Here is a 20,409-nt window from a genome sequence, read left to right as displayed (position 1 = left end):
ACTGCGGCGAGGACGGAGCCCGGCACCGTTTACAGGGGGAGGGGGCTGCCCCGGCCCGCCCACCATGCCCTCCGGCTGCTCCCTGGGCATTGCCCAGGCGGGGCCAGGCGCTGCCCCTGGCCGCCCGCACTCCGCTCACCATAAAGCTCTCCTGTCACCTGCTGCGCTGTGTCCTGCTTACTGCTGGGGGGGTGGGGGCAGCGTGGCCTCTCTGTGGGAACTGGGCCCAGCAGCCCACCCGCTGTCGCCATGGAAACCTCTGGGGGCGGCAGAGCGCTGTTGGTCCCACAAGCAGGGGAGGGGTGCTGTGCCCAGATGCCCGGGCTGGCCGCCATGCCAGGCCCGTGAGGACCCCGGGAAGGGGAAGGTCACGCGGGGCAGCTGGCCTCACCGGGGACCCAGGAGGCCCAGCGCCCCGCACCATCGGGGCCAGGCTCTGCCCGCCCCCCAAGCGGGAGGTTCCAAGGCAGGGTGCCCAGGGAGGCAGGGTTGGGGCTTGATGAAGGAGTGGGCCACGTGTGTGTGGCCAGGCAGACCTGGACCTGGGTGGCCATCTGCCCGGTAGCCACCAGGAACTTGGCACCTTCTGCGCGGGCCATCGCAAGGCGGCCATCTGCTCGGTCTGCGTCCGCGGGGCTGCACCCCACGGCCCTGGCCAGGCCGGCAGCTGCTCGCGCAGGGGTCCGGAGGTGAGCCTGGCCAGCCGGGCGGGAGCCCGCGCCGTTCCGGGCTCCGCAGCCCCCGCAGCCCCCGCAGCCCGCCGGCGCGGCGCCTTTAAGCGCAGCCCCTCCGGCCGCCGCCGGGGGCAGCACCGAGCCCGCACCGCGCCTGGAAGCTTCTGCCGGTGCGGGACACAGTGCAGCCCACCGGGGCTCGGCCGGGAACGCGGCGCAGGTGAGAGGCCCGAGCTGCCCACCGCGCAGGGCCGAGGCCCGGGCCATCCCGCGTGCCTCCGCGTTCGGGCCTCGGGCGGCATCCCGGGCAGCAGGGCCGGGCGGGGCTGGGCTGCGGGGTGGGGGAGGGGGCGCTGGCCGCCCACGTGGGCTCCGGAAGGTCGCGGGGCCGAGAGGGCCGCCCCTCCCGTGGGCAGGGGGTGTCGCGAGCCGGGGAGGCCAGAGGCCACCTCCCGGGGGCGGGGCCTCAGCCGTGTCACCGCGGATCGCGGCCTGGCCTTGTGGAGCAGCTAACGGGGACAGCTGGGGGTGGGGGCGAGGATGCACAGAGCCCGAGCCGCAGTGGCCCTTGGGTGCACGGGCGAGAGCTGGCCAGCGCAGCAGGTGAGGGGCCTGGCCCGCGCCCACCCCCGCCCCCAGAGTGCAGGCTGAGTGCGGGGTGGGGGTGGGGCTGTCACGGCGCTGAACCCCTCCCCAGCCGGCCCCAGGGCCAGGGGACCACCGCGGCACGGCCACATCTGAGCAGGGACCTGAGGCCTGGGGTGGGCTCCGCCCGGCCCCGCAGCCCAGGTATATGCGGGGCCTTCGCCCCCACCCTGCTGCCTCCCGCTGCGGTTGGCACAGTGAAGGAGAGTGGCACCAGGAGCCCCCCACGTGGTCCCGGCCGCCGTGTGCACGCGGGGTGGGGTGGGGGTGGTGTGTGGGCTGCCCTGCCGCGCGCCCCCTCCCCACCCTGCGCCCACTCGGGGCAGAGGATGCTGAGGGGAGCAGCTCTAGGCTCCCTGTGCTCCTGGGGGGCCCTGGCAGCCCGGGGGAGAGGCCGCTGCAGCGTTGGCCGAGGACTGGGTGGCGGGTGCGTCCCTGGGATCTCCCCGACCCTGCCCAAGGACCCGGTAAGCCCTCGTTCCAGCTGCGGGCGCCAGAGGGCAGCAGCCCCCGCCCGCAGCCCCTCGCCCACCCCTGCGTGTGGGTTCCACCCGCAGGTGCCTCTGCCGCCGGCATGGAGCGAGCGCCAGAGGCTGAGGCCTGCAGCCAGGGCCGCTGCGCCCAGGTAAGCAGGGCCGACGCGGGAGGAGTGCGGGACCTGGGCTGCACAGGGGGCCGCCCTGACCCGTCCTCTCCCCACCCCCACCCCCAGGGCAGGAGCCCCTAAAGGCCGAGTGAGCTGGGGCCGCCGGCCTGGGGACTTGGTTTAAAATGACCCGCACGGACCCACCGGACCTGCTGGTGTCAACCGTGTACCAAGACATCAAGGTGGCGGCCCCGGGGCCCGCATCCCGGCGCCAGGCATGTGAGCGGCCGCCGGCCCGGCCCGCCGCGCCCTTCAGCAAGCGCCACTGCCGCAGCTTCGACTTCCTGGAGGCGCTGGACGGGCCAGCCATGGAGCATCGGCCGGAGCCGCCGGCCCCGGAGCCCGCCCCGCCGCGAACCCGGCCCCGGGACGGCGAGCCCCGGCGGCGGACCCGCTCCAAGAGCGCGCCCCGCGCGCCCCCGGGCCTGGCGCCCGCGCCGGCCTCGCCGCCCGTGCTGCCCCGCCGGGGCCGGGAGCCACAGCGCGCGGCTGGGGCGGACGGGTCGCCACGCAGGGAGCCCTCGAAACCCACGCTGCGCGCCCTCGCCAACGAGCTGCACCCCATCAAGCTGCAGCCGCAACGGGGCGGCTCCGGTCGCGTCACCCCCCTGTGCGCGGCCCCGGGCCGCTGCGCGCAGCCCGAGCCCCCCGCAGGGCCCGCCCCGCACGTCCGCTGCCGCCTGGACATCAAGCCCGACGCCGCGGTGCTGCAGCACGCCGCGCGCGGTTCCCGGCCCTGCGGGCCCAATGACGGCCCGCCCTGGGTCCGCGGCCTGCAGGTCCACGGCCTCACGGTCCCGGGGCCGCGCCGTGTGGCGCTGTCGCGCACGCCCACCCCCAGCGACTTGTACTGCGCCGACCCACGGGCGCTCTACTGCGCGGACCCGCCGCCCCCGGCACCGCGGGACTGCGCCGAGCGCCGCGGCCCGCACTTGGTCGCGCCGCCGGGGCCCACCCAGTTCTTCTACACAGAGGAGCCCGAGGGCTACGCGGGCAGCTACGTGGCCAGCCCCGGCCCCGCCTTCGACGGCTACGGGCCCAGGCCCTACCCGTCCGAGGAGCCTCCAGGGCCCAGCCCGCGGCGTGGGGGCGCCTACTACCCCGGTGAGGCGCGCACGTTCCCGATCCAGGATCCACCCGCCCGCTCCTACTACGGGGAGGACCCCCGGGCCTACGGGCTGTCCTGCGGCTCCTGGTACCTCCCGCAGGAGCCCCGGGCCCACCTAGCAACCCGCTCCTTCCACGCGACCGACTGGGGAAGGTACCGCGAGCGTGAAGCCATGACCCGGACTTACCCCCACCCGCGCAGCAGCCCGGCCTGGGCCGACTGGGGCCCGCGGCCGTACCGCACCCTGCAGGTGGCACCTTCCCCGGACCCGGGCCCCTTGCTGGCCTCGTGGCACGGAGGCACCGGTACCAGCCCGCCCAGGCTGGCCACCGACAGCCGCCACTATTCGCGCTCCTGGGACAACATCCTGGCGCCCGCGCCGCGCCGGGACGACCCCCTGGGCCGCGGCCGCAGTTACGAGAACCTGCTGGGCCGCGAGCCCCAGGGCGCGTCGCCGGAAGGTCGGCGCCCTCCGCCGGTCGTCCTGAACCTGTCCACCTCTCCCCGGCGCTACGCCGCGCTGTCGCTGTCCGAGACGTCGCTGTCGGAGAGGGGGCGTTCGGGCGAGGGCCTGGGCCGGAACTGGTACGTCACCCCCGAGATCACCATCACGGACAACGACCTGCGCGCCGCCGAGCACCCGGGCGCCAGGGGCTGGGAACGGCCCGGGTCCCGCGCGTGCGCGCCCGCCGCCGGCACCGCCGCCACCCCGGGCCGCCAGCGCAGCCTGGAGCAGCTGGACGAGCTCATCACCGACCTGGTCATCGACTCGCGACCCGCGGCGGCCCAGGCGCCCGAGCCCGCGGCCGACGGCCTGGGCCGCCAGCTGCGGCGCCTGCTGGACGCGCGGCCCGCGGGGGCCGGGGCGCCGGGCCTGGGGCCGGCGAGGGCGGTGCGCTCGCCCCCCGCCTCGGCCGGCAGCGCCGAGGAGCCGGCGGGCTCGGGGGAGGCGGCCGACGCGTCCCCGGAGCCCAGCGCCGACGAGGACGATCTGATGACCTGCTCCAACGCGCGCTGCCGGCGCACGGAGACTATGTTCAACGCCTGCCTCTACTTCAAGTCCTGCCACAGCTGCTACACCTACTACTGCTCGCGCCTGTGCCGCCGCGAGGACTGGGACGCGCACAAGGCCCGCTGCGTGTACGGCCGCGTGGGCAGCGTGTGCCGCCACGTGCTGCAGTTCTGCCGCGACAGCGGCCCGGTGCACCGCGCCTTCTCGCGCATCGCGCGCGTCGGCTTCCTGTCGCGCGGCCGCGGCGTGCTCTTCCTGGGCTTCCCGAGCCCCGGCTCGGCCGACAACTTCCTGCGCTTCGGCCTCGAGGGGCTGCTGCTGTCGCCCACCTACCTGTCGCTGCGCGAGCTGGCCACGCACGCCGCCCCGCTGGGCAGCTACGCGCGCGAGCTGGCGGCCGCCGGGCGCCTCTACGAGCCCGCCGAGTGCTTCCTGCTGAGCGTGTCGGTGGCCGTGGGCCCCGCCGCCGGGACGCCCGCCCGGCCCGCGCCCGCGCCGCGCAGCCCCGGGCCCACGGTGCGCAAGTTCGCCAAGGTGGCGCTGGCGGCCGGCAGCCCAACGCGTCCGTGCCCCTCGCCGGGCCGCGAGGCCGACATGGAGACGCTGATCCTGACGCCGCCGCCGGGCACAGCGGGCCTGGACCAGGAGGGCGAGGCTGGCCGGCGCGCGCGCCAGGTGGCCTTCGTGCACATCCAGCGCGAGCTGCGTCTGCGCGGCGTCTTCCTGCGCCACGAGTTCCCGCGCGTGTACGAGCAGCTGTGCGAGTTCGTGGAGCACAACCGGCGCTTCACGCCCACCACCATCTACCCCACCGACCGGCGCACCGGCCGCCCCTTCATGTGCATGATCATGGCCGCCTCCGAGCCGCGCGCGCTCGACTGGGTGGCCAGCAGCAACCTGCTGGACGACCTCATGTGAGCCGGGCCGGCTCGCCCTCGGTGCTGCCCGCCGGGCGGCCGGGCTGCGGGGCCCCACGGAGGCCCAGGCCCCGCTGCGTCCCCGCCGGCCCTGCTTCCCGCTTGTCCCCGCCGCTGCCGCGACCCCGCAATGGCCGGCCAGGCTCGCCCTCGGGCTGCGAGCGCTTGGAACCAAGTAAAGCCGCTGGAATGGAGCCGCTCCCGCCTCGTGTTTGTGGGGTGGGGACCCGGACACGGGGAGGGGTCAGCGGACACCGGGCGAGGGTCAGCGGACACGGGGCGGGGTTGATGGACGGGGAAGGGGTCAGCGGACACAGGAAGGAGGCTGATGGACACGAGGGGTTGATGGACACAGGGAGGGGGCTGATGGACACGAGGGGTTGATGGACACGGGGAGGGGTCAGCGGACACGGGGCGGGGTCAGGGGGGATGAACATGGGGAGGAGGTTGATGGACACGGCGGGGCCAACCGACACAGGGAGGGGGTTGGTCAGTCCGCACGGGGGGGTGGTCGGTCCGCACGGGGGGTGGTCAGCCTGCACGGGGGTGGTCGGCCCGCACGGGGGTGGTCTGCCCGCAGGGGGTCAGCCCACGCCGTGTCCCTCACTGTCCCCCCAAAGTCCTGGCACGTTCCCCGGAGCCAACCGCTCTCCGGCCGCGTCTCCTTTAAGAGCGCCTGCGCGGCCCAGACTGGCCGTGATTGGCCCGCCGCGCCGCGGGTCGGCGCCCATTGGCTGAGGCCCTGGGCCCGGGCCGCGTTCCCCGCTGCGATTGGCCGCGGCGCCCCGAGCCCGCCCCGCGCGGTGACGCCCCGGCTCGCGGGGCACGCTGGGCGCGACATGGCGGCGGCGGCCCTCGCGCGGGTCCCCGACGTGGACATGGACGCCGACGGCGTCTTCAAGTACGTGCTGATCCGTGTGCGCTCGGCGCCCTCGGGGCCGCAGCCCGGCGAGAGCAAGGAGGTCGTGCGCGGCTACAAGTGGGCCGAGTACCACGGTGCGCGGGGCGGGCATCGCTATGGATGGGCGTGGTCTCATCCTGGCGGGCGGGGCGTCCCTCTGCGGGGGCGGGGCTCCCTGCGGGGGCGGAGCTCCCTGCGGGGGCGGAGCGTCCGTCTGGGTGGGCGGTTCTCCCTCGGGTGGGCGTGGCCTCGTCCGGTGGGCGGGGCTCGCTGTCCAGCCCGGGCAGCCAGGCCAAGGCCACCGCCGACCTGAGGCCGCCCTCCTGCCACAGCCGACATCTACGACAAGGTGTCGGGCGAGCTGCAGAAGCAGGGCTACGAGTGCGAGTGCCTGGGCGGCGGGCGCATCTCCCACCAGAGCCAGGACCGCAGGATCCACGTGTACGGCTACTCCATGGTGAGGCCCGCCCTGGGCCGGGTGGGCTCTGCGGGGTCCACTGGCCAACAGGTGCCGGCCAGGCCCGTCCTGGGCCCGGGTGGGCGCTGCCTGGGTGTTCGACAGGCGGCCCGTGCCGGCCAGGCCTGTCCTGGGCCCAGTGGGCTCTGCCTGGGGGTCCGACAGGCGACCCATGCCGGCCGTGTTCTCTCCCCAGGGCTTCGGCCGTGCCCAGCACTCCGTCACCACCGAGAAGATTAAAGCCCAGTATCCTGATTACGAGGTCACGTGGGCAGATGATGGCTACTGAGGCCTGGCCCTGCCCCCCAAGTACACGGAATAAACCTCTTGTTGAGCCAGCCTCTGTGTGTTCTGTGGGTCTGCACCCCGGCCCCTGGTCCCCCCACACCCTGGCAGGCAGCCACCCAGGCTCCCCACACCCTGGCAGCCAGCCCTGGGGCCCCAGGGAGGGCCCTGCATACTCAGCCCTTCCGACCTGATAAGCCTCCCTCCACCCCGGAGAGGCCTCCTTCCCCAGGGACACCTGGCGGGAGGCCCAGCTGCTCCCCGGGGGCCTACCCACACCCCCAGGGTGCCCCCAGCAGCCCTGGCTGTCACAGGACAGGCCCCTTGGCACCTGAGGCTCTCCACGGCTCCCTGGGGACAGCAGGGGCCTGAGCACGCCCTGCCCTGGCACTCCCAGCTGAGTCCCCGTGGACTGCCAGGAGCAAGTCCTGGGCTGACGCGACTGCTAACTGGATGCCAAGGCTGGGGCTGGCATGAAGGGGGCCTGACGGTGGGACAGACACCCACAGCTGGAACGGCAGGCGGCGGGTAGAGGGGCCCCTGGCCGGGCGCCGCCAAGCCTGACCTTCGGTCTGAAGTGCCAGGAGGGGCAGGGACGCTGCCGGGGCCCCTGCTGGAGGGGCTGCTGCAGCCCACAGCTCCGGCTGCGTCAGCACCAGTCAGGGTGAGGGCCCCAGGGCAGAGGGGCCAGCATCGTCAGCCTGTGTCCCCACGCCCCTGGCCCGTGGCTGATAACTGCCCGGAGCCCTGGGCGCTCCGCCACTCGGCCTCTCCGTGAGCCTCAGCATGCCTCGGCCTGGCGCCCTCTTCCCCGTCCTGCTGCTGGTCGTGGGTGAGTGGGGAGGGGGACCCTGCTTCTGGCCGACCTCGTCTGCCTCTGTCTGCCCTTAGCCCGGTTCTGCTGGGGTCTTTCTGTGGAGTGGGGCCACAGCACACTCTCACGGCAGCAGGGTGCCCGAGTGAGGCCTGGGTGCCCGGCCAGTGCAGCACCCCAGGCGAAGCCATGTGTGACTTTGTGTGTGACTGTGCGGACTGTTCGGAAGAGAGCCGGTGCGGTGAGCAAGGCCAAGGGCACGGGGCCTGGCCAGTCTGACCCCACTGTCCAGGCCCCCGCTCACCCTGGCTGACCCCACTCCCCCAGGCTACAGCAGGCCAGCATCCACTCTGGGCTCCACCTTCACCTGTGACTTTGAGCGGGACCCCTGTGGCTGGCAGGACATCAGCACCTCGGGCTACAGCTGGCTCCGCGACCGGGCAGGGGCTGCGCCCAGGGGGGCAGGGATCCGCTCAGACCACACGCTGGGCACTGACCTGGGTGAGGACCCCACCCCCACGCCCCACCCCGTGCCTTGTGCGCATCCTCTGACCTCTTGCCCTGAGCAGGCTGGTACATGGCTGTGGGAGTCCACCGTGGCAAGGAGCCAGCCACAGCGGTCCTGCGGACACCCGTGTTGCGTGAGGCCGCGCCCACCTGCGAGCTGAAACTGTGGTTCCATGCGGTGGCTGGGGGTGAGCCGGGGCGGGGCAGGCAAGCCCGGGTCAGGGCGGGGTGGGCGAGTGGGCAGGCAGCCAGCAGAGGCAGGGTGCAGCTGCCCAGGAACCCCACCCTGCATGGCAGATGTGGCCGAGCTGCGGCTGGAGCTGACTCACAGCACGGAGACTCTCACCCTGTGGCAGAGCGAGGGGCCCTGGGGCCCAGGGTGGCAGGAGCTGGTGGTGGTCACCGGACGTGTGCGTGGGGACTTCCAGGTGAGCCAGGGGCGCCGGTGCCCAGGGCCTGGGCTGCAGCCGCAGCCTGAGCAACCCTGCACCCTCAGGTCACCTTTGCTGCGGTGCGCAACGCCACACACAGGGGCGCCGTGGCCCTGGATGACGTGGAGTTCCGCGACTGTGGGCTCCCCAGTAAGCCCTGCCCCCATCCCCCTGAGCCAAGCCCAAGCCCTGGCAGCTCAGACCCCTGCTCGTGACCCTGCCCGCCACAGCCCCCCAGGCCAGCTGCCCCCTGGGGCACCACCGCTGTGGGAACCAGGCCTGTGTGGAGCCCCACCAACTGTGTGATGCGGAGGACAACTGCGGGGACCACTCGGACGAGGACATGCCCACCTGCGGTAGGTGGGAAGCTGCCACCCCAACCTCAGACCCTCCCCAGTGCACAAAGGGACCCTCCCCACCTGCGCCTGGGCCTGCAGACCTTCCCTCCCCAGGCCACCTGCTGACCACCGACTTTGAGACCGGGCTGGGCCTGTGGAGCTTCTCTGAAGGCTGGGCCCGGAACCAAAGCGCAGGCAGCCCCAGGCAGCCCGCCTGGCCACTCCGAGACCACAGCAGGAACAGCCCCTGGGGTGAGGCTCACGGAACCAGACCTGCCTGTCCACGGCTCCGCCCTGTCCACAGCCCCACAAAATCCATGGCCCCGCCCCATCCATGCCCCATCATGTCCATGGCCCCGCCCTGTCCACTGCCCCACCCCGTCCATGCCCCATCATGTCCATGCCCCCCGCCCTGTCCATGCCCTGCCCTGTCCACTGCCCCACCCCGTCCATGCCCCTCCTGTCCACAGCCCACATCACAGGCCCCACCCCACCCACCTGCAGCCCCGCCCACACCTGCTTCCCCAGGCTCCTTCCTGGTCTCCCAGGCCCAGCCCAGTGCACCTGCTGTCCTCTCCAGCCCCGAGTTCCAGGCCTTGGGCCCCCACAACTGCTCGGTGAGCCGGGCGGCCGGGGCTGGAGCTGCGGGGACTGCCGGGGCACCGCACTTCCCTGACCCATGCCTGTCCCACAGTTGATCTTCTACTTCTACCTACACGGCTCAGAGGCTGGCTCCCTCCAGCTGCTCCTGCAGACGCAAGGACCCAGAGCTGCCCAAGCCTCCACCCTCCTGCGGACACGCCGTGGGGATCTGGGGGCAGCCTGGGTCCGAGACCGGGTGGACGTCTGGAGTGCCCATCCCTTCCGCGTGAGGCCTGGGGCCGAGGGAGCCGTGGGAGGGCCCCTCCTCCACAGGCTCTGAGGGTGGGAGGGCAGGACGCACGAGCAGGGAGTCCCGGGGGCACGTCCAGGAGGACCAGCAGTGCCAGCTAGGCACTGACCACCCACTGCCCTCAGATTCTGCTGGCTGCGCACACAGGCCCCGGGGGCGTGGTGGGCCTGGATGACCTTATCCTGTCTGAAAGCTGCAAGCCGGCCGCAGGTGACAGCCCGAGGTCCTTGCTGCTGACCAGGGGGCCTGGGCCAGCCCAGCACCTCCTGACCCACTCCCACCCCACAGAGACCACGCCCCCAGCCACCCCCTCCCTGCCATGGGGCCCACAGCCCAGAGGCCTGTGCGAGGCAGGTCAGCTGGCCTGTGAGGACCTGTGCGTACCCCCGGAGCAGCTCTGCGACTTTGAGCAGCAGTGTCCGGAGGGCGAGGACGAGCGGGGCTGTGGTGAGGGCAGCTCGGGGGGCAAGGCCCGGGCAGGCAGGCCAGCAGACCAGGTCTCTGAGCCCTGGCCCTTGTCACAGGCACCACGGACTTTGAGTCACCCAAAATGGGCGGCTGGGAGGACACCAGCGTGGGCCGGCTACAGTGGCAGTGGCTCATGGCACAGGAGAGCCCGGGGCCTGGCGTGGATGCCAGCGGGGCCCCTTCTGGTGAGCAGGTGGACCCAGCTCGCAAGTGGCATCCCCCACCCTGCCAGGCAGGAGGGCACCTGTCCTGAGCACCACCTTCCTGGCCAGGGCACTTCCTGTCTCTGCAGACAGCCTGGGGGCAGCGGAGGGCTGCAGCCCGACTCCTCTCGCCCACCCTGGGACCCTCAGGTCCTCACTGTGAGTTCCAGCTGGCCTACTACTTCCAGAGCCACCCCCAAGGTATGGTTGCCAACCTCACCCCAAACAACCCACCATGCTCCCTGCATCCCCATGGCCCGCCGTGCTCCCTGCATCCCCTGGTGCTCCCTGGGCCAGGCTTCCTGGTATTAGCCGTGGTGGACGGTGGCTCCCGAGAGCTGGTGTGGCAGGCCCCAAGCGGCGGCAGCAGGCACTGGATGACCGACAGGGTCCTCCTTGGGGCCAGGCGTCGGCCCTTCCGCGTGAGTGTGAGCAGCCGGTTGGGGGTGGGGCCGCCAGGCAACCGGGCCCCGCTAACCATGCCCTTCTCCGCCACCCACCATGCAGCTGGAGTTCCTGGGGCTGGTGGACCCAGCCGGTCCTGGGCAGCAGGGGGCGGGGCTGGATGAGCTAACCATGAGACACTGCAGCGCCGCGGCGACCACTGAGCAGGACAGAGGTGCCCTGCCTACATTCCGACCCCCAGAGCCCCCTGAGGGCCCCTGCCTTCTCGGACCTTGGGAGAGATGTGGGGGTGCTACAGGCTGGCTGACCCCTGTTCCCTGCCCCCAGAGATCTCCTGCAACTTCGAGAGGGACGCATGTGGCTGGTACCCAGGACACCTTGCAGACGCCCACTGGCAGCGGGTCCAAAGCCGCGGCCCCGGTTATGACCACACCACCGGCCAGGGTAGAGGGGCTTCCCTGCCAGGGGGGCCCTGTAGCGGGGGAAACCCATGCCACTCAGCCCTGCTTCTGCCCCAGGCTTCTTCATGCTCCTGGACCCCGCTGACCCCCCGGCCCGGGGCCAAGGTGCCCACCTGCTCACGGGGCTCCAGACGCCCACAGCCCCAGTGCAGTGCCTCAGTTTCTGGTACCACCTCTACGGTCCGCAAATTGGTGAGCGAGCCAGCGTGGACACCAGGGGCCTCCAAGGTCCTGGGTGCGGGAAGGGGGCGCCCTCCAAAGCTCACCTCCCCTTAGGGACGCTGCGCCTGGCTCTGAGACGGGCAGGGGAGGAGGACACAGAGCTGTGGTCCCGATCGGGCACCCATGGCAACCGCTGGCACGAGGCCTGGGCCACCCTGCACCACCAGCCAGACTCAGGCGAGTACCAGGTGAGGCGTGACCAAACAAGGATTTAGGGTGGCTGCACCCCCTCATGCCCCCACCCAGGCGCTGCTACACCCCAGGGTCCCCCAGCCAGCAGACCCCCCCGTGTACCTCCCCCCAGCTGCTGTTCGAAGGCCTCTGGGACGGGTACCAGGGCACCATGGCACTGGACGACGTGGCCCTGCGACCGGGTCCCTGCTGGGCCCCCAAGCGCTGTTCCTTTGAGGACTCAGTGTGTGGGCTCTCGGCTGCCGGGCAGAGCCCCTGGAAGCACCAGGCTGGGGCCTTGGCACGCAGCAGGGGCCCCAGCGCAGACCACAGCACCGGCACAGCTAAAGGTACGGCCCAGTGGGGGTGGGGCCGAGGGCAGACATGTCGGTAACGTCCTCTCACCCCAGGTCACTACATGCTGGTGGACACGAGCCGGGCTGCCCTAGCGCGGGGCCAGGTGGCCACCCTGACCTCGGGGGAGCACAGGGCCCTGACGCAGCCTGGCTGCCTGACCTTCTGGTACCAGCTGAGCCCCCGCAGCCCAGGTTGAGGGGTGCCCGGGGTTGGGGCGGGGCCCATGGGCCTCCCCGCCTGCCCTGGCTGACCAGGTGGCCGCGGCAGGCACCCTGCGGGTCTACGTGGAGGAGGGCGGGAGGCAGCAAGTCTTCAGTGTGAGTGCCCACGGTGGCTTCGCCTGGCGCCTGGGCAGCGTGGACGTGCAGGCCAAGTGGGCCTGGAGGGTGAGTGACACCACGGTGAGGGGTTCCTTGCGTCCTGGGAGTTGCCGGGCCCGGCTCAAGGCTGCTCCGTCTCCCACGTGCCGCCAGGTGGTGTTTGAGGCCATGGCCACGGGCGAGAAGCACTCCTATGTGGCACTGGATGACCTGCTCCTTCAGGACGGGCCCTGCCCCCAGCCAGGTACAGAGGGCCGGGTCAGCGCTGGGGCCAGGCCAGGGCCGGGGTGGGCAGAGGGCCAGGCCAGCGCTGGGGCCAGGCCCAGGGCCGGGGTGGGCAGTGGGCAGCTCCGCTCACATCTCCTCCCTCCCAGGCTCCTGCGACTTTGAGTCTGGCCTGTGTGGCTGGAGCCACCTGGCCTGGCCCAGCCTGGGCAGGCCCAGCTGGGACTGGAGCAGCGCTGCCACCCCTTCCCGCTACCCCCAGCCCCGCACGGACCACACCCTGGGCACAGCCGAAGGTGAGCAGCGGCTGGGTGGGGACAGGCAGGCAGTGGCCTCTACAAGGCAGCTCGGCCCACCAGAGGTCACAGGGAGGCTGGGGTGAGCGGGGCACCACCCTTTCTTGTCCCCAGGCCACTTTGCCTTCTTTGAGACTGGAGTGCTGGGGGCCGGGGGCCGGACGGCCTGGCTGCTCAGCGAGCCACTGCCGCCCACCCAGGCTGCCTGCTTCCGCTTCTGGTACTACCTTGGTCTGCCTGAACACTTCTGTGAGTCGGTGGGGCTGGCGTGGCGGGCGGGCACTCCATCTCGCACCCTCAGGCACGCACACGCCTTCTGTCAGACAAGGGCGCAGGCACACAGGTGCTCCCTGCCTGACCCCCTGCCCGGGGCCTCTCTCAGACAAGGGGGAGCTCCGTGTGCTGCTGAGCAGCCCCCAGGGCCAGCTGGCCGTGTGGAGCCAGGGCGGGCCCGCGCAGCACTGGCAAGAGGCCCAGCTGAATGTGACCAGCACCCAGGAGTTCCAGGTGAGCCCCCAGGCCTAGCCCAACCCCTTGCCTATCTTGGGGCCCCTGGCAGCCCTTTGCCTTCCCCACCAGATGGTATTTGAAGTCACCGCGGACGGGCAGCCGGCCCTAGGGCCCATCGCCGTGGACGACATACGGTACATGGAAGGAGAACCCTGCCAGCTCAACCAGGGTGAGTGCCCAGCTGCCGGCTGGCCCTGCCCGGCTCCCCACACGCAGCAGGAGGTGCCCAGCTGCCGGCTGGCCCTGCCCGGCTCCCCACACGCAGCAGGAGGTGCCCAGCTGCCGGCTGGCCCTGCCCGGCTCCCCACACGCAGCAGGAGACCCCCCAGCCCAGCCGGCCACTGCCCTATTTGACAGGGGAACCCTTGGGGGCAGCCTGGGCCTCCCCTCACATGCCCCACGGCCCACAGGGAATAGAGCGACGCGTGCCCTGGTGCCAGCCGTGGTTGGGGGCATCCTGTTCTTGCTGCTCCTCGTGTTGCTGGGGCTCGGAGGGCTGCACTGGCTGTGCAAGAAGGGCATCTGTCCCTTCGGGGGCCATGAGGGCCCTGAGGCCGCCAGCGGGGCTGTCGGGCCTGAAGCCACGGGCTCCGCAGCAGCCGCCTCCAACTTCGACAACATCCTCTTCAATGAGGTGGGACCATGGCCAGGGTTGGGGGAGCGAGGGGCCCTCTGGCAGGGCTCCCACATGAAGCTGTCCTTCGCCCTAGGACCACATCACCCTGCCATCCAGCCTCAACCTGTGACTGCACCCAGGCCTGCTGGCCCGCCACCATGCACTGGCCGGGAGGCAGCAGGGGACAGGAGCCCACACGTCCCCCACCCCCAGGACTCTGCCTATGAATAAATGCTATGACCACGAGGCAGCCCCAGCTCTGGCCACCCTCCAGAGTGGGTAGTGTGCAGATGGTCTCTCTGGAAAACCTCCCTGCTTCCCCGGGCCCCAGCAGGACCTCAGCAGGACCCCAAGACGCTGTCCCAGTGAGGTGGCCCCCAGCGCACCAGGTGGGGGAAGGGGCAGGCCCAGGTACCCAGAGCTACTCCATGGGACAGGCCCTGGTCCACAGCACTGCAGTTGGGGGCCCCCACCTGTCCCCTGGGTGCACTGCCTGTGATCGAGCCTGAGGAGCCTGCAGAAAGGCCCAGAGAGCCCCACCCCACCGAGGCCTGGGGGTCCCTCCAGTCAGGGCAGAGCTGGGCGTGCAGATGCCAAGCCAGGTCAGGAGGCTGACCTGCACCCCCACTGCAAGAGCCGCGCGTGGGCTCAGGGCTCCAGTGCAGTAGGCCAGCCCCAGGGGAGTCCCTGCTCCCACAGCAAAGCGCCTGGTGTGTGTTCCAGCTCCTGCTCCTGGGAGGCAGCTAGGAGAGCACAGAGGCCTGGCCCCTGGTGGCCCCAAGGACACTGGCTGGGTGGGAGGGCTGTCACTCTGCTTTCCAGCAAACATACTCCTGTGTGTCCTTCCTCCTCCGGAGGCCCCCCAGCCCCACCCCAGACACCCCTGCGGCCGAGGCCTTGGGGGACAGAATCAGGAGACGGGAAGCCTTTGCAAGGTTCTGTTCTTGTTGCACAGCAGGCGAGGGTGGACAGGCCTGCGGGCCCAGCCCGGGGACCTCAGCAGGGCCCTGCATGACCGAGGGCCCGCGAGGGCCCACGAGGGCCGGGATTTCGAGGCTTTGGGCTCACTTTGCCCTCGGACCCTTCTCGATCGGCTTCCCAATGTCCTTCCCCCGGAGCTTGAGGCCTGAAACGAGCAGCGGGCCCCCAGAAACCCTGAGCACAGCCCCGGCCTGGGAGGCTTCAGACACCCTGCCCCAGGCAGCCGGCCAGCCCCGCAGGCCAAGAGGAGGCTCACCCCCGCCCTGCCCAGCCTACGGTGGCCCCAGGACGCTCACCGATGGCACGCTCAATCTTGCCCAGAACCTGGTTGTTGGGAATCGCCCGTCCGCTCTCGTAGTCCGCGATGACCTGCGGCTTCTCGTTGATTTTCTAAAAGGAAGGACTGCCTGAGGCCCGCCACTGGAGCCACTGGAGTGCAGGCCGCGGGGCCACACCGGGCCGCCGGGCCGCGCCCTCAGGAGGCCTCGGCTCGGGCCTGGTGCTGGCGGCCCCGCCCTGCCTGGAGGAGAGCCCGCCGAGCCTCACCGTGGCCAGGTCCTTCTGCGTGAGGCCCTTGCTCTGCCGGCCCTGTTGGATGACCTTGCCCACCTCCAAGGTCACACGGTCATGATGCAGCTCTTCTGTCTCGCGGTCCAGCTTGGCTGTGTTCTTGGTGATTGAGTGTTGCTTGTTCTGGCCGGCGGCCCCTGGAGAAGGGAATGGGTGGCAGGCGAGCCCAGACCCAAACCCAGGGAGGCTATGGCTAGAGTGCGGCCGTCTTCCCCCCACCCGCCAGCCAGGGCCCCAAGGCCTACTCCCACCCCACCCCGCACTGCCTCTCGAGGGTGCAAACCCAAGAACCTACATTTCTTAGATGTCTCCACATCGTCCCCTCGTCTCTGAGCGGCTAGAATGGCCTGTGAAATCAGACAATGTCTTCGACTGGGCGAGTGGGGCAGTGTGAGACACCAGCCCGATGACCCGAGCGAGGGCCAGAAATGCAAGGTGCCACTGCCCCACGAGCTAACGGAGGGGCCCATGCACCAGCCCCGCCCGAGTGCCACCCACCCACCCAGCCCACTTCTCACGGACATGGAGGGAAGGTGCCACACTTTGGTATGGTGCCAGGCCGGAATGCGGCTTCCGAGGCCTGCTGTGCCCTCACCACACCCAGCTCCGCAGGGACCTGGATCCCCGAGCAGCAGGCATGCCCAGGAGGAGACGGTGGCCACCGGGACTAACTGCCTGCAGCTTCGGATGGCCAGCAGCCAGGAGTGGTCAGACCCTGTCCCCCGGCAGAGGAGGGCGGCCCATGGCACCTCCAGCCTTCTATTCCAAGAGCCCAGCAATTGGCAGCCACACACACACACACAACTGAAAATGGATACTTTGTCTCCAAAGTCTTACTGCCTCCACTGCTCCCCTCCAAAAGCAAGTGCTTTAAAACTGGATACTTTGCCCACACACTCTTAACTCCTAGAACCACCCCCAGGGCTCTAGTCCCACTGCCCCACCTCCCATTCAGCGCCCAGCCCACCACCTGGGAACAGAGTGCTGGGCCCTCTGCACACACAGGGGAGACCCAGATGGAGCCACTGGCTTGTTTTCAAACAAATATTAGAAAGAATTACAGAGCGAGGGAGAGAGCGAGCTTCCCTCCACTGGCTCACTCCCCAAATGGCAGCACGGTCAGAGCTGGTTCAAGCCTCAGCCACAGCCCCCTTGTAGGTGCACAACCCAAGCATTTGTGCCATCCTCCGCTGGTCTGGGCAAGTGGGGCAGTTGGGACTTGAACCGGCACCTTTATGGGATGCAGGTAGTTGGCTTTTCTGGATAAACCACAGCGCCAACCCCAATAAATCAACACACACGCACACACACACAAGCGCGCGGCTGTGCAGGCCCTGGGCCGGTCTGGCTGGAGTAGGCGTCAGGGAAGAGTGAGGCTACAGGGCGAGTGACGCCTGCGCAGGGACAGCGACGTCCAGGCCTGGCCGTGGCTGGCGCTGGGGCTCCAGGTCCTCGCAGGTGGCTCACTGCTCCGCGCCAGATGCGCCCCTCAGCCCTGGGGACCTGCAGGTGACCCCCCCAAGCGCACAGGCAGCGGAGGACCTCCGGGGAAGCCTGTTTCCCACACTCGCAGGTGGGGGACGCAGAGTCCACGCGCGCGGGCGCTGGAAATACAGGCCGCCCCGGACCTGGCACAGGCGCCCTGCCGCGGCCCACGCGCCTGGCGGGGCTCCCGGCCGCACGCAGCCCACTGGGGGAGCCCAGGCCAGAGGACCCCGGGCCGCGGCCCACTCCCCGAGGCCTGCCCCGCTCCTCCGCCGCGTCCCCGCCCGGGGCCGCGATCCCCGATCCCGCCGGGCCAGGCACCTGCTTGGACTTGGCCTGCGCGGCCGTGGGGCCCTTCTTGCGCAGCACCGTCACGGTGTCCCAGTCGCTCTCGGCCATGGCGCGGGGCGGCTCCGCAGCGACTCAAGACCCGGCGCGGCGACGACGTCCCCTCGGCGCCTCCCGCTTCCGGCGCCTGCGCCGCGCCCCGCCCCGGCGCGCACGGGCCGCGGCCGCTCGGAGCCAATGGGCGCGAGGCTCTGCCGGGGCGGCGGGGCCTCCCGCCTGGGCGCGGGCCGGGGTCGCCACTCCGGGGTCGCCGCTCCGGCCGCCCCGAGCCCCGCGCGCGGCGCGCCCTGCTCCGGCCCTGTGCGCGCGGGTGGCTGCGCGGGGCCCGCAGGTGCGGGGAGCTGCGGCGCCCTGGCCCGGTCGCTGCCCGCGATCGGAGCAGGCCTCGGCCTGGGGAGGGGTGCTTCCCGGGGACGGGGCGGCAGCGGGTTTCCTGGGAAACGCTGGCCTTGATGAAGGGGCAGTCCAAGGAAAAGGATGCGGGGCTGCGGGAGCTGCGGCACATGTGCTCAGCGCGGTAACCTAGTGGCTAAAATCCTTGCCTTGCCTGTGCTGGGATCCCATATGGACGCTGGTTCTAATCCCGGCAGCTCCACTTACCGTCCAGCTCCCTGCTTGTGGCCTGGGAAAGCAGTCGAGGACGGCCCGAAGCCTTGGGACCCTGCACCCCACCCCCCGTGGGAGACCCGGAAGAGGAAGCTCCTGGCTTCAGGTCGGCTCAGCTCCAGCCAGTTGTGGCCTGCTGGGGAGTGAACCAGCAGATGGAAGATCGTTGTCTCTCTCTTCTCTGTAAATCTGACTTTCCAATAAAAATATTAAATAAATCTTTTTTAAAATTACATATGGAGATTGATCGATATTCTATCTGCTGGTTCATCCAAGGCGAGGACTTCAGCCACTAGGCTACCACACCAGGCACTCTGTCATTCTTTCATGTAAAATAATGTTTAAGGGAGAGAAAAAGGATGCCAAATCAGAAAACCGAGTGGTTGGGCCCAGCACGATAGCGTAGTGGTGAGAGTCCTCACCTTGAAAGCCCCGGGATCCCATATGGGCGCCGGTTCTAATCCCGACAGCTCCACTTCCCATCCAGCTCCCTGCGTGTGGCCTGGGAGGGCAATCTGCCTTTCCAGTCTATCGAATCTATCTGCCTTTCCCGTAAAAATAAATAAATCTTAAAAAAGAAAAAGAAAAAAACAAATGGCTACAGAGATAGATAATTTTTTTAAAAGTTTTTTTTTTAATTTATATTTTATTGGAAAGGAGAGAAGGAAAGACAGAAAAACCTTCTGTTTGCTGGTTCACTCCCCAAGTGGACACAACGGCTGAGCTGAGGCAATCCGAAGCCAAGAGCCAGGAGCCTCTTCTGGGTCTCCCATACAGGTGCAGGGTCCCAAGGCTTTGGGCCATCCTCGACTGCCCTCCCAGGCCACAGGCAGGGAGCTGGATTAGAACCGGCGGCCACATGGGATCAAAGTGAGGACTTTAGCCGCCAGGCCACCATGCTGGGCCCAGATGGGAGACTTTGAAAAGCAGATCTGCTCACTGAGAAGGCACAACGGTGAACATTTCCTTCTCATTGCTGCCTGGGAAGGGCTGGGGCGCTGCAGGCCTGAGCCCGAGCTCTTTGCATTTCCCCCACATGGTGGCTGGGAGCTGTCTGCTGCCCGTGGCTGTCCCACAGGGGCTGCCAGGACCCCGTGGGTGGCTTCGCCAAGCCTGGCCCTCTGGTTCTCTAAGGTTGTGCTCACTGGTCCTGTCCTCTGCCCAGCTGAGACCTGTTTCGTTCTAGGTACTGTCCTCTCTGTAACTCGAGTCCTGTTGCGTGCTGTTGTTATGTGCACTCTGGAGCCCGCGGCATGCCCAGAACAGCTGTGTGCTCTGTGGACAGCAGGTCAGCACAGCCACTCTGTTCACCTGGCATGTGCACGTTGCTGGGGGCACAGGATCTGGCTTCAAGCATCTCCCTGGGGTGGGTGTGTGGCCACAATAGAGAGGTGCCCATACACATGCCTGGTTGGACACCTGCATCATGTGTGAACACCACCTACTTAGGAGGGCTGGATGATGAATTTGCAGGCACCACAGGCAGTGCTGAACTGATCCAAAACCAGGAGCCAGGAACCTCTTCTGGGTCTCCCATGTGGGTACAGGGTCCCAAGGCTTTGGGCCATCCTTGACTGCTTTCCTAGGCCACAAGCAGGGAGCTGGATGGGAAGTGGAGCAGCCGGGATTAGAACCAGCGTCCATATGGGATCCAGGCATGTGCAAGGTGAGGACTTTAGCCGCTAGGCCACCGTGCTGGGCCCACCTTCGTCAGTTTTATCTGAAGCTCCTGGCAAAGTTTGTCTTCCAGGGCAGCCAGGGGTATGTGTGGCCACCAAGGTGTCCTGCCCAACCTGTCGTGGGAGCTGCTGCTGCTATGTGGCTTTCCTGTGTGGACTGGGGTTGGGGGACTGGCAGTCCAGCCTGCAGAGCCCCAGCTGTCAGTCTCAGGCACTGTGAGCCAGAGCATTCTCCGTCCTCCACAGAGGCAGAGAGCAGAGCTGGGACCACCCCCAGGCACCCCGGAGCTAGGTTGTAGCGTGGGACCCTGACGCTGGCATAGCCTCTCCACGCCCCCAGGCTGAGAGAATACAATGGCCTGTCCGCCAGGCGGCTGGAGGCATCCACTGGAGCTTGCAACTTTCAACAGCGGAGCTGTCTCAGAAACAGAAATCGGGCTAGAAGGTTGTCCCCCGATGGACAGTGTGTGGGCACCCCGTCTTAGTTATCTGGCTCTCTGGGAGACTCATCAATGTGACCACTTCTTCCCCCTCCTTTATCCTGTATTTGCTTCTTTGTTGCTGGTCTTGCAGATTTAAAATATATATATATATATAGTAAAGGCAGAGTGTCGGGGTGTGGAGGGAGGGCATTGATTTGACATCCCCTGATTCACTGCCCAGACGGCTGCAACAGTGGGGCTGCGTGAGGCTGAAGCCAGGAGCCAGGAGCTTCTTCTGGGTCCCCGACACAGGTGCAGGGCCCAAGCACCCGCATCTACCACTGCTTTCCCAGCTACCTCAGCAGGGAGCTGGGTGGGGACTCCTGTGGACAGCCACCTGGGAAGCAGGCGCTGCATGCTGGCTTGGCCTCTGCATG

General features: G+C 69.2%; 4 protein-coding genes across 5 annotated transcripts; 3 read left to right on the top strand and 1 right to left on the bottom strand.

The window, feature by feature from the left end:
• Positions 1 to 794: 794 nt before the first annotated feature.
• On the top strand, positions 795 to 5,040 carry AJM1 (apical junction component 1 homolog). The gene is made up of 2 exons (XM_058672492.1): positions 795 to 894; positions 1,877 to 5,040. Exon 2 carries the CDS (start codon positions 2,091 to 2,093, stop codon positions 5,001 to 5,003), a length of 2,913 nt encoding a protein of 970 aa, XP_058528475.1. The 5' UTR covers positions 795 to 894; positions 1,877 to 2,090; the 3' UTR covers positions 5,004 to 5,040.
• A 757-nt stretch (positions 5,041 to 5,797) lies between these two features.
• Positions 5,798 to 6,691, top strand: PHPT1 (phosphohistidine phosphatase 1). 2 transcript variants are annotated; one of them, XM_058672589.1, is made up of 3 exons: positions 5,798 to 5,998; positions 6,236 to 6,381; positions 6,557 to 6,667. In XM_058672589.1, the coding sequence occupies exons 1-3, from the start codon at positions 5,842 to 5,844 to the stop codon at positions 6,647 to 6,649; spliced, it is 396 nt and encodes a 131-aa protein (XP_058528572.1). In that variant the 5' UTR covers positions 5,798 to 5,841; the 3' UTR covers positions 6,650 to 6,667. The 2 variants fall into 2 exon arrangements, with proteins under 2 accessions (XP_058528572.1, XP_004593494.2); XM_004593437.3 differs by having other exon boundaries at positions 5,800 to 5,998; positions 6,236 to 6,360; positions 6,557 to 6,691.
• Positions 6,692 to 7,431: 740 nt separating this feature from the next.
• On the top strand, positions 7,432 to 14,033 carry MAMDC4 (MAM domain containing 4). Its single transcript, XM_058672832.1, has 28 exons — positions 7,432 to 7,477; positions 7,596 to 7,700; positions 7,787 to 7,960; positions 8,029 to 8,154; positions 8,264 to 8,394; positions 8,463 to 8,547; positions 8,628 to 8,753; positions 8,850 to 8,987; positions 9,264 to 9,352; positions 9,430 to 9,603; positions 9,753 to 10,074; positions 10,152 to 10,280; positions 10,368 to 10,499; positions 10,596 to 10,720; positions 10,806 to 10,917; positions 11,031 to 11,147; positions 11,222 to 11,356; positions 11,441 to 11,574; positions 11,691 to 11,907; positions 11,968 to 12,105; positions 12,182 to 12,300; positions 12,388 to 12,478; positions 12,609 to 12,755; positions 12,870 to 13,004; positions 13,138 to 13,262; positions 13,335 to 13,452; positions 13,676 to 13,899; positions 13,976 to 14,033. Exons 1-28 carry the CDS (start codon positions 7,432 to 7,434, stop codon positions 14,009 to 14,011), a joined length of 3,750 nt encoding a protein of 1,249 aa, XP_058528815.1. The 3' UTR covers positions 14,012 to 14,033.
• An 848-nt stretch (positions 14,034 to 14,881) lies between these two features.
• EDF1 (endothelial differentiation related factor 1) lies at positions 14,882 to 17,401 on the bottom strand. The gene is made up of 5 exons (XM_004593436.3): positions 17,239 to 17,401; positions 15,728 to 15,779; positions 15,409 to 15,569; positions 15,159 to 15,252; positions 14,882 to 15,007 (listed from the first exon to the last, which is right to left on the bottom strand). The coding sequence occupies exons 1-5, from the start codon at positions 17,314 to 17,316 to the stop codon at positions 14,946 to 14,948; spliced, it is 447 nt and encodes a 148-aa protein (XP_004593493.1). The 5' UTR covers positions 17,317 to 17,401; the 3' UTR covers positions 14,882 to 14,945.
• Between the last annotated feature and the right edge of the window lie 3,008 nt (positions 17,402 to 20,409).

The sequence above is a fragment of the Ochotona princeps genome, chromosome 14, assembly GCF_030435755.1.
Source record: "Ochotona princeps isolate mOchPri1 chromosome 14, mOchPri1.hap1, whole genome shotgun sequence".
In the NCBI taxonomy this organism is placed as follows: Eukaryota; Metazoa; Chordata; class Mammalia; order Lagomorpha; family Ochotonidae; genus Ochotona; species Ochotona princeps.
This window is presented reverse-complemented; position numbering and strand designations above follow the sequence as displayed.

Excerpts from the sequence above, each read along its gene's own strand:
- PHPT1 (XM_058672589.1), top strand. The coding sequence starts at position 5,842 with ATGGCGGCGGCGGCCCTCGCGCGGGTCCCCGACGTGGACATGGACGCC. Across the intron at positions 5,999-6,235 it reads CAAGTGGGCCGAGTACCACG|CCGACATCTACGACAAGGTG; the intron begins GTGCGCGGGGCG and ends CTCCTGCCACAG. Across the intron at positions 6,382-6,556 it reads TGAGGCCCGCCCTGGGCCGG|GGCTTCGGCCGTGCCCAGCA; the intron begins GTGGGCTCTGCG and ends TTCTCTCCCCAG.
- AJM1 (XM_058672492.1), top strand. The coding sequence starts at position 2,091 with ATGACCCGCACGGACCCACCGGACCTGCTGGTGTCAACCGTGTACCAA.
- MAMDC4 (XM_058672832.1), top strand. The coding sequence starts at position 7,432 with ATGCCTCGGCCTGGCGCCCTCTTCCCCGTCCTGCTGCTGGTCGTGG. Across the intron at positions 8,988-9,263 it reads CAGCAGGAACAGCCCCTGGG|GCTCCTTCCTGGTCTCCCAG; the intron begins GTGAGGCTCACG and ends CTGCTTCCCCAG. Across the intron at positions 12,301-12,387 it reads AGGCCAAGTGGGCCTGGAGG|GTGGTGTTTGAGGCCATGGC; the intron begins GTGAGTGACACC and ends ACGTGCCGCCAG.
- EDF1 (XM_004593436.3), bottom strand. The coding sequence starts at position 17,316 with ATGGCCGAGAGCGACTGGGACACCGTGACGGTGCTGCGCAAGAAGGGC. Across the intron at positions 15,780-17,238 it reads CGCAGGCCAAGTCCAAGCAG|GCCATTCTAGCCGCTCAGAG; the intron begins GTGCCTGGCCCG and ends CTGATTTCACAG. Across the intron at positions 15,570-15,727 it reads TGTGGAGACATCTAAGAAAT|GGGCCGCCGGCCAGAACAAG; the intron begins GTAGGTTCTTGG and ends TCCCTTCTCCAG.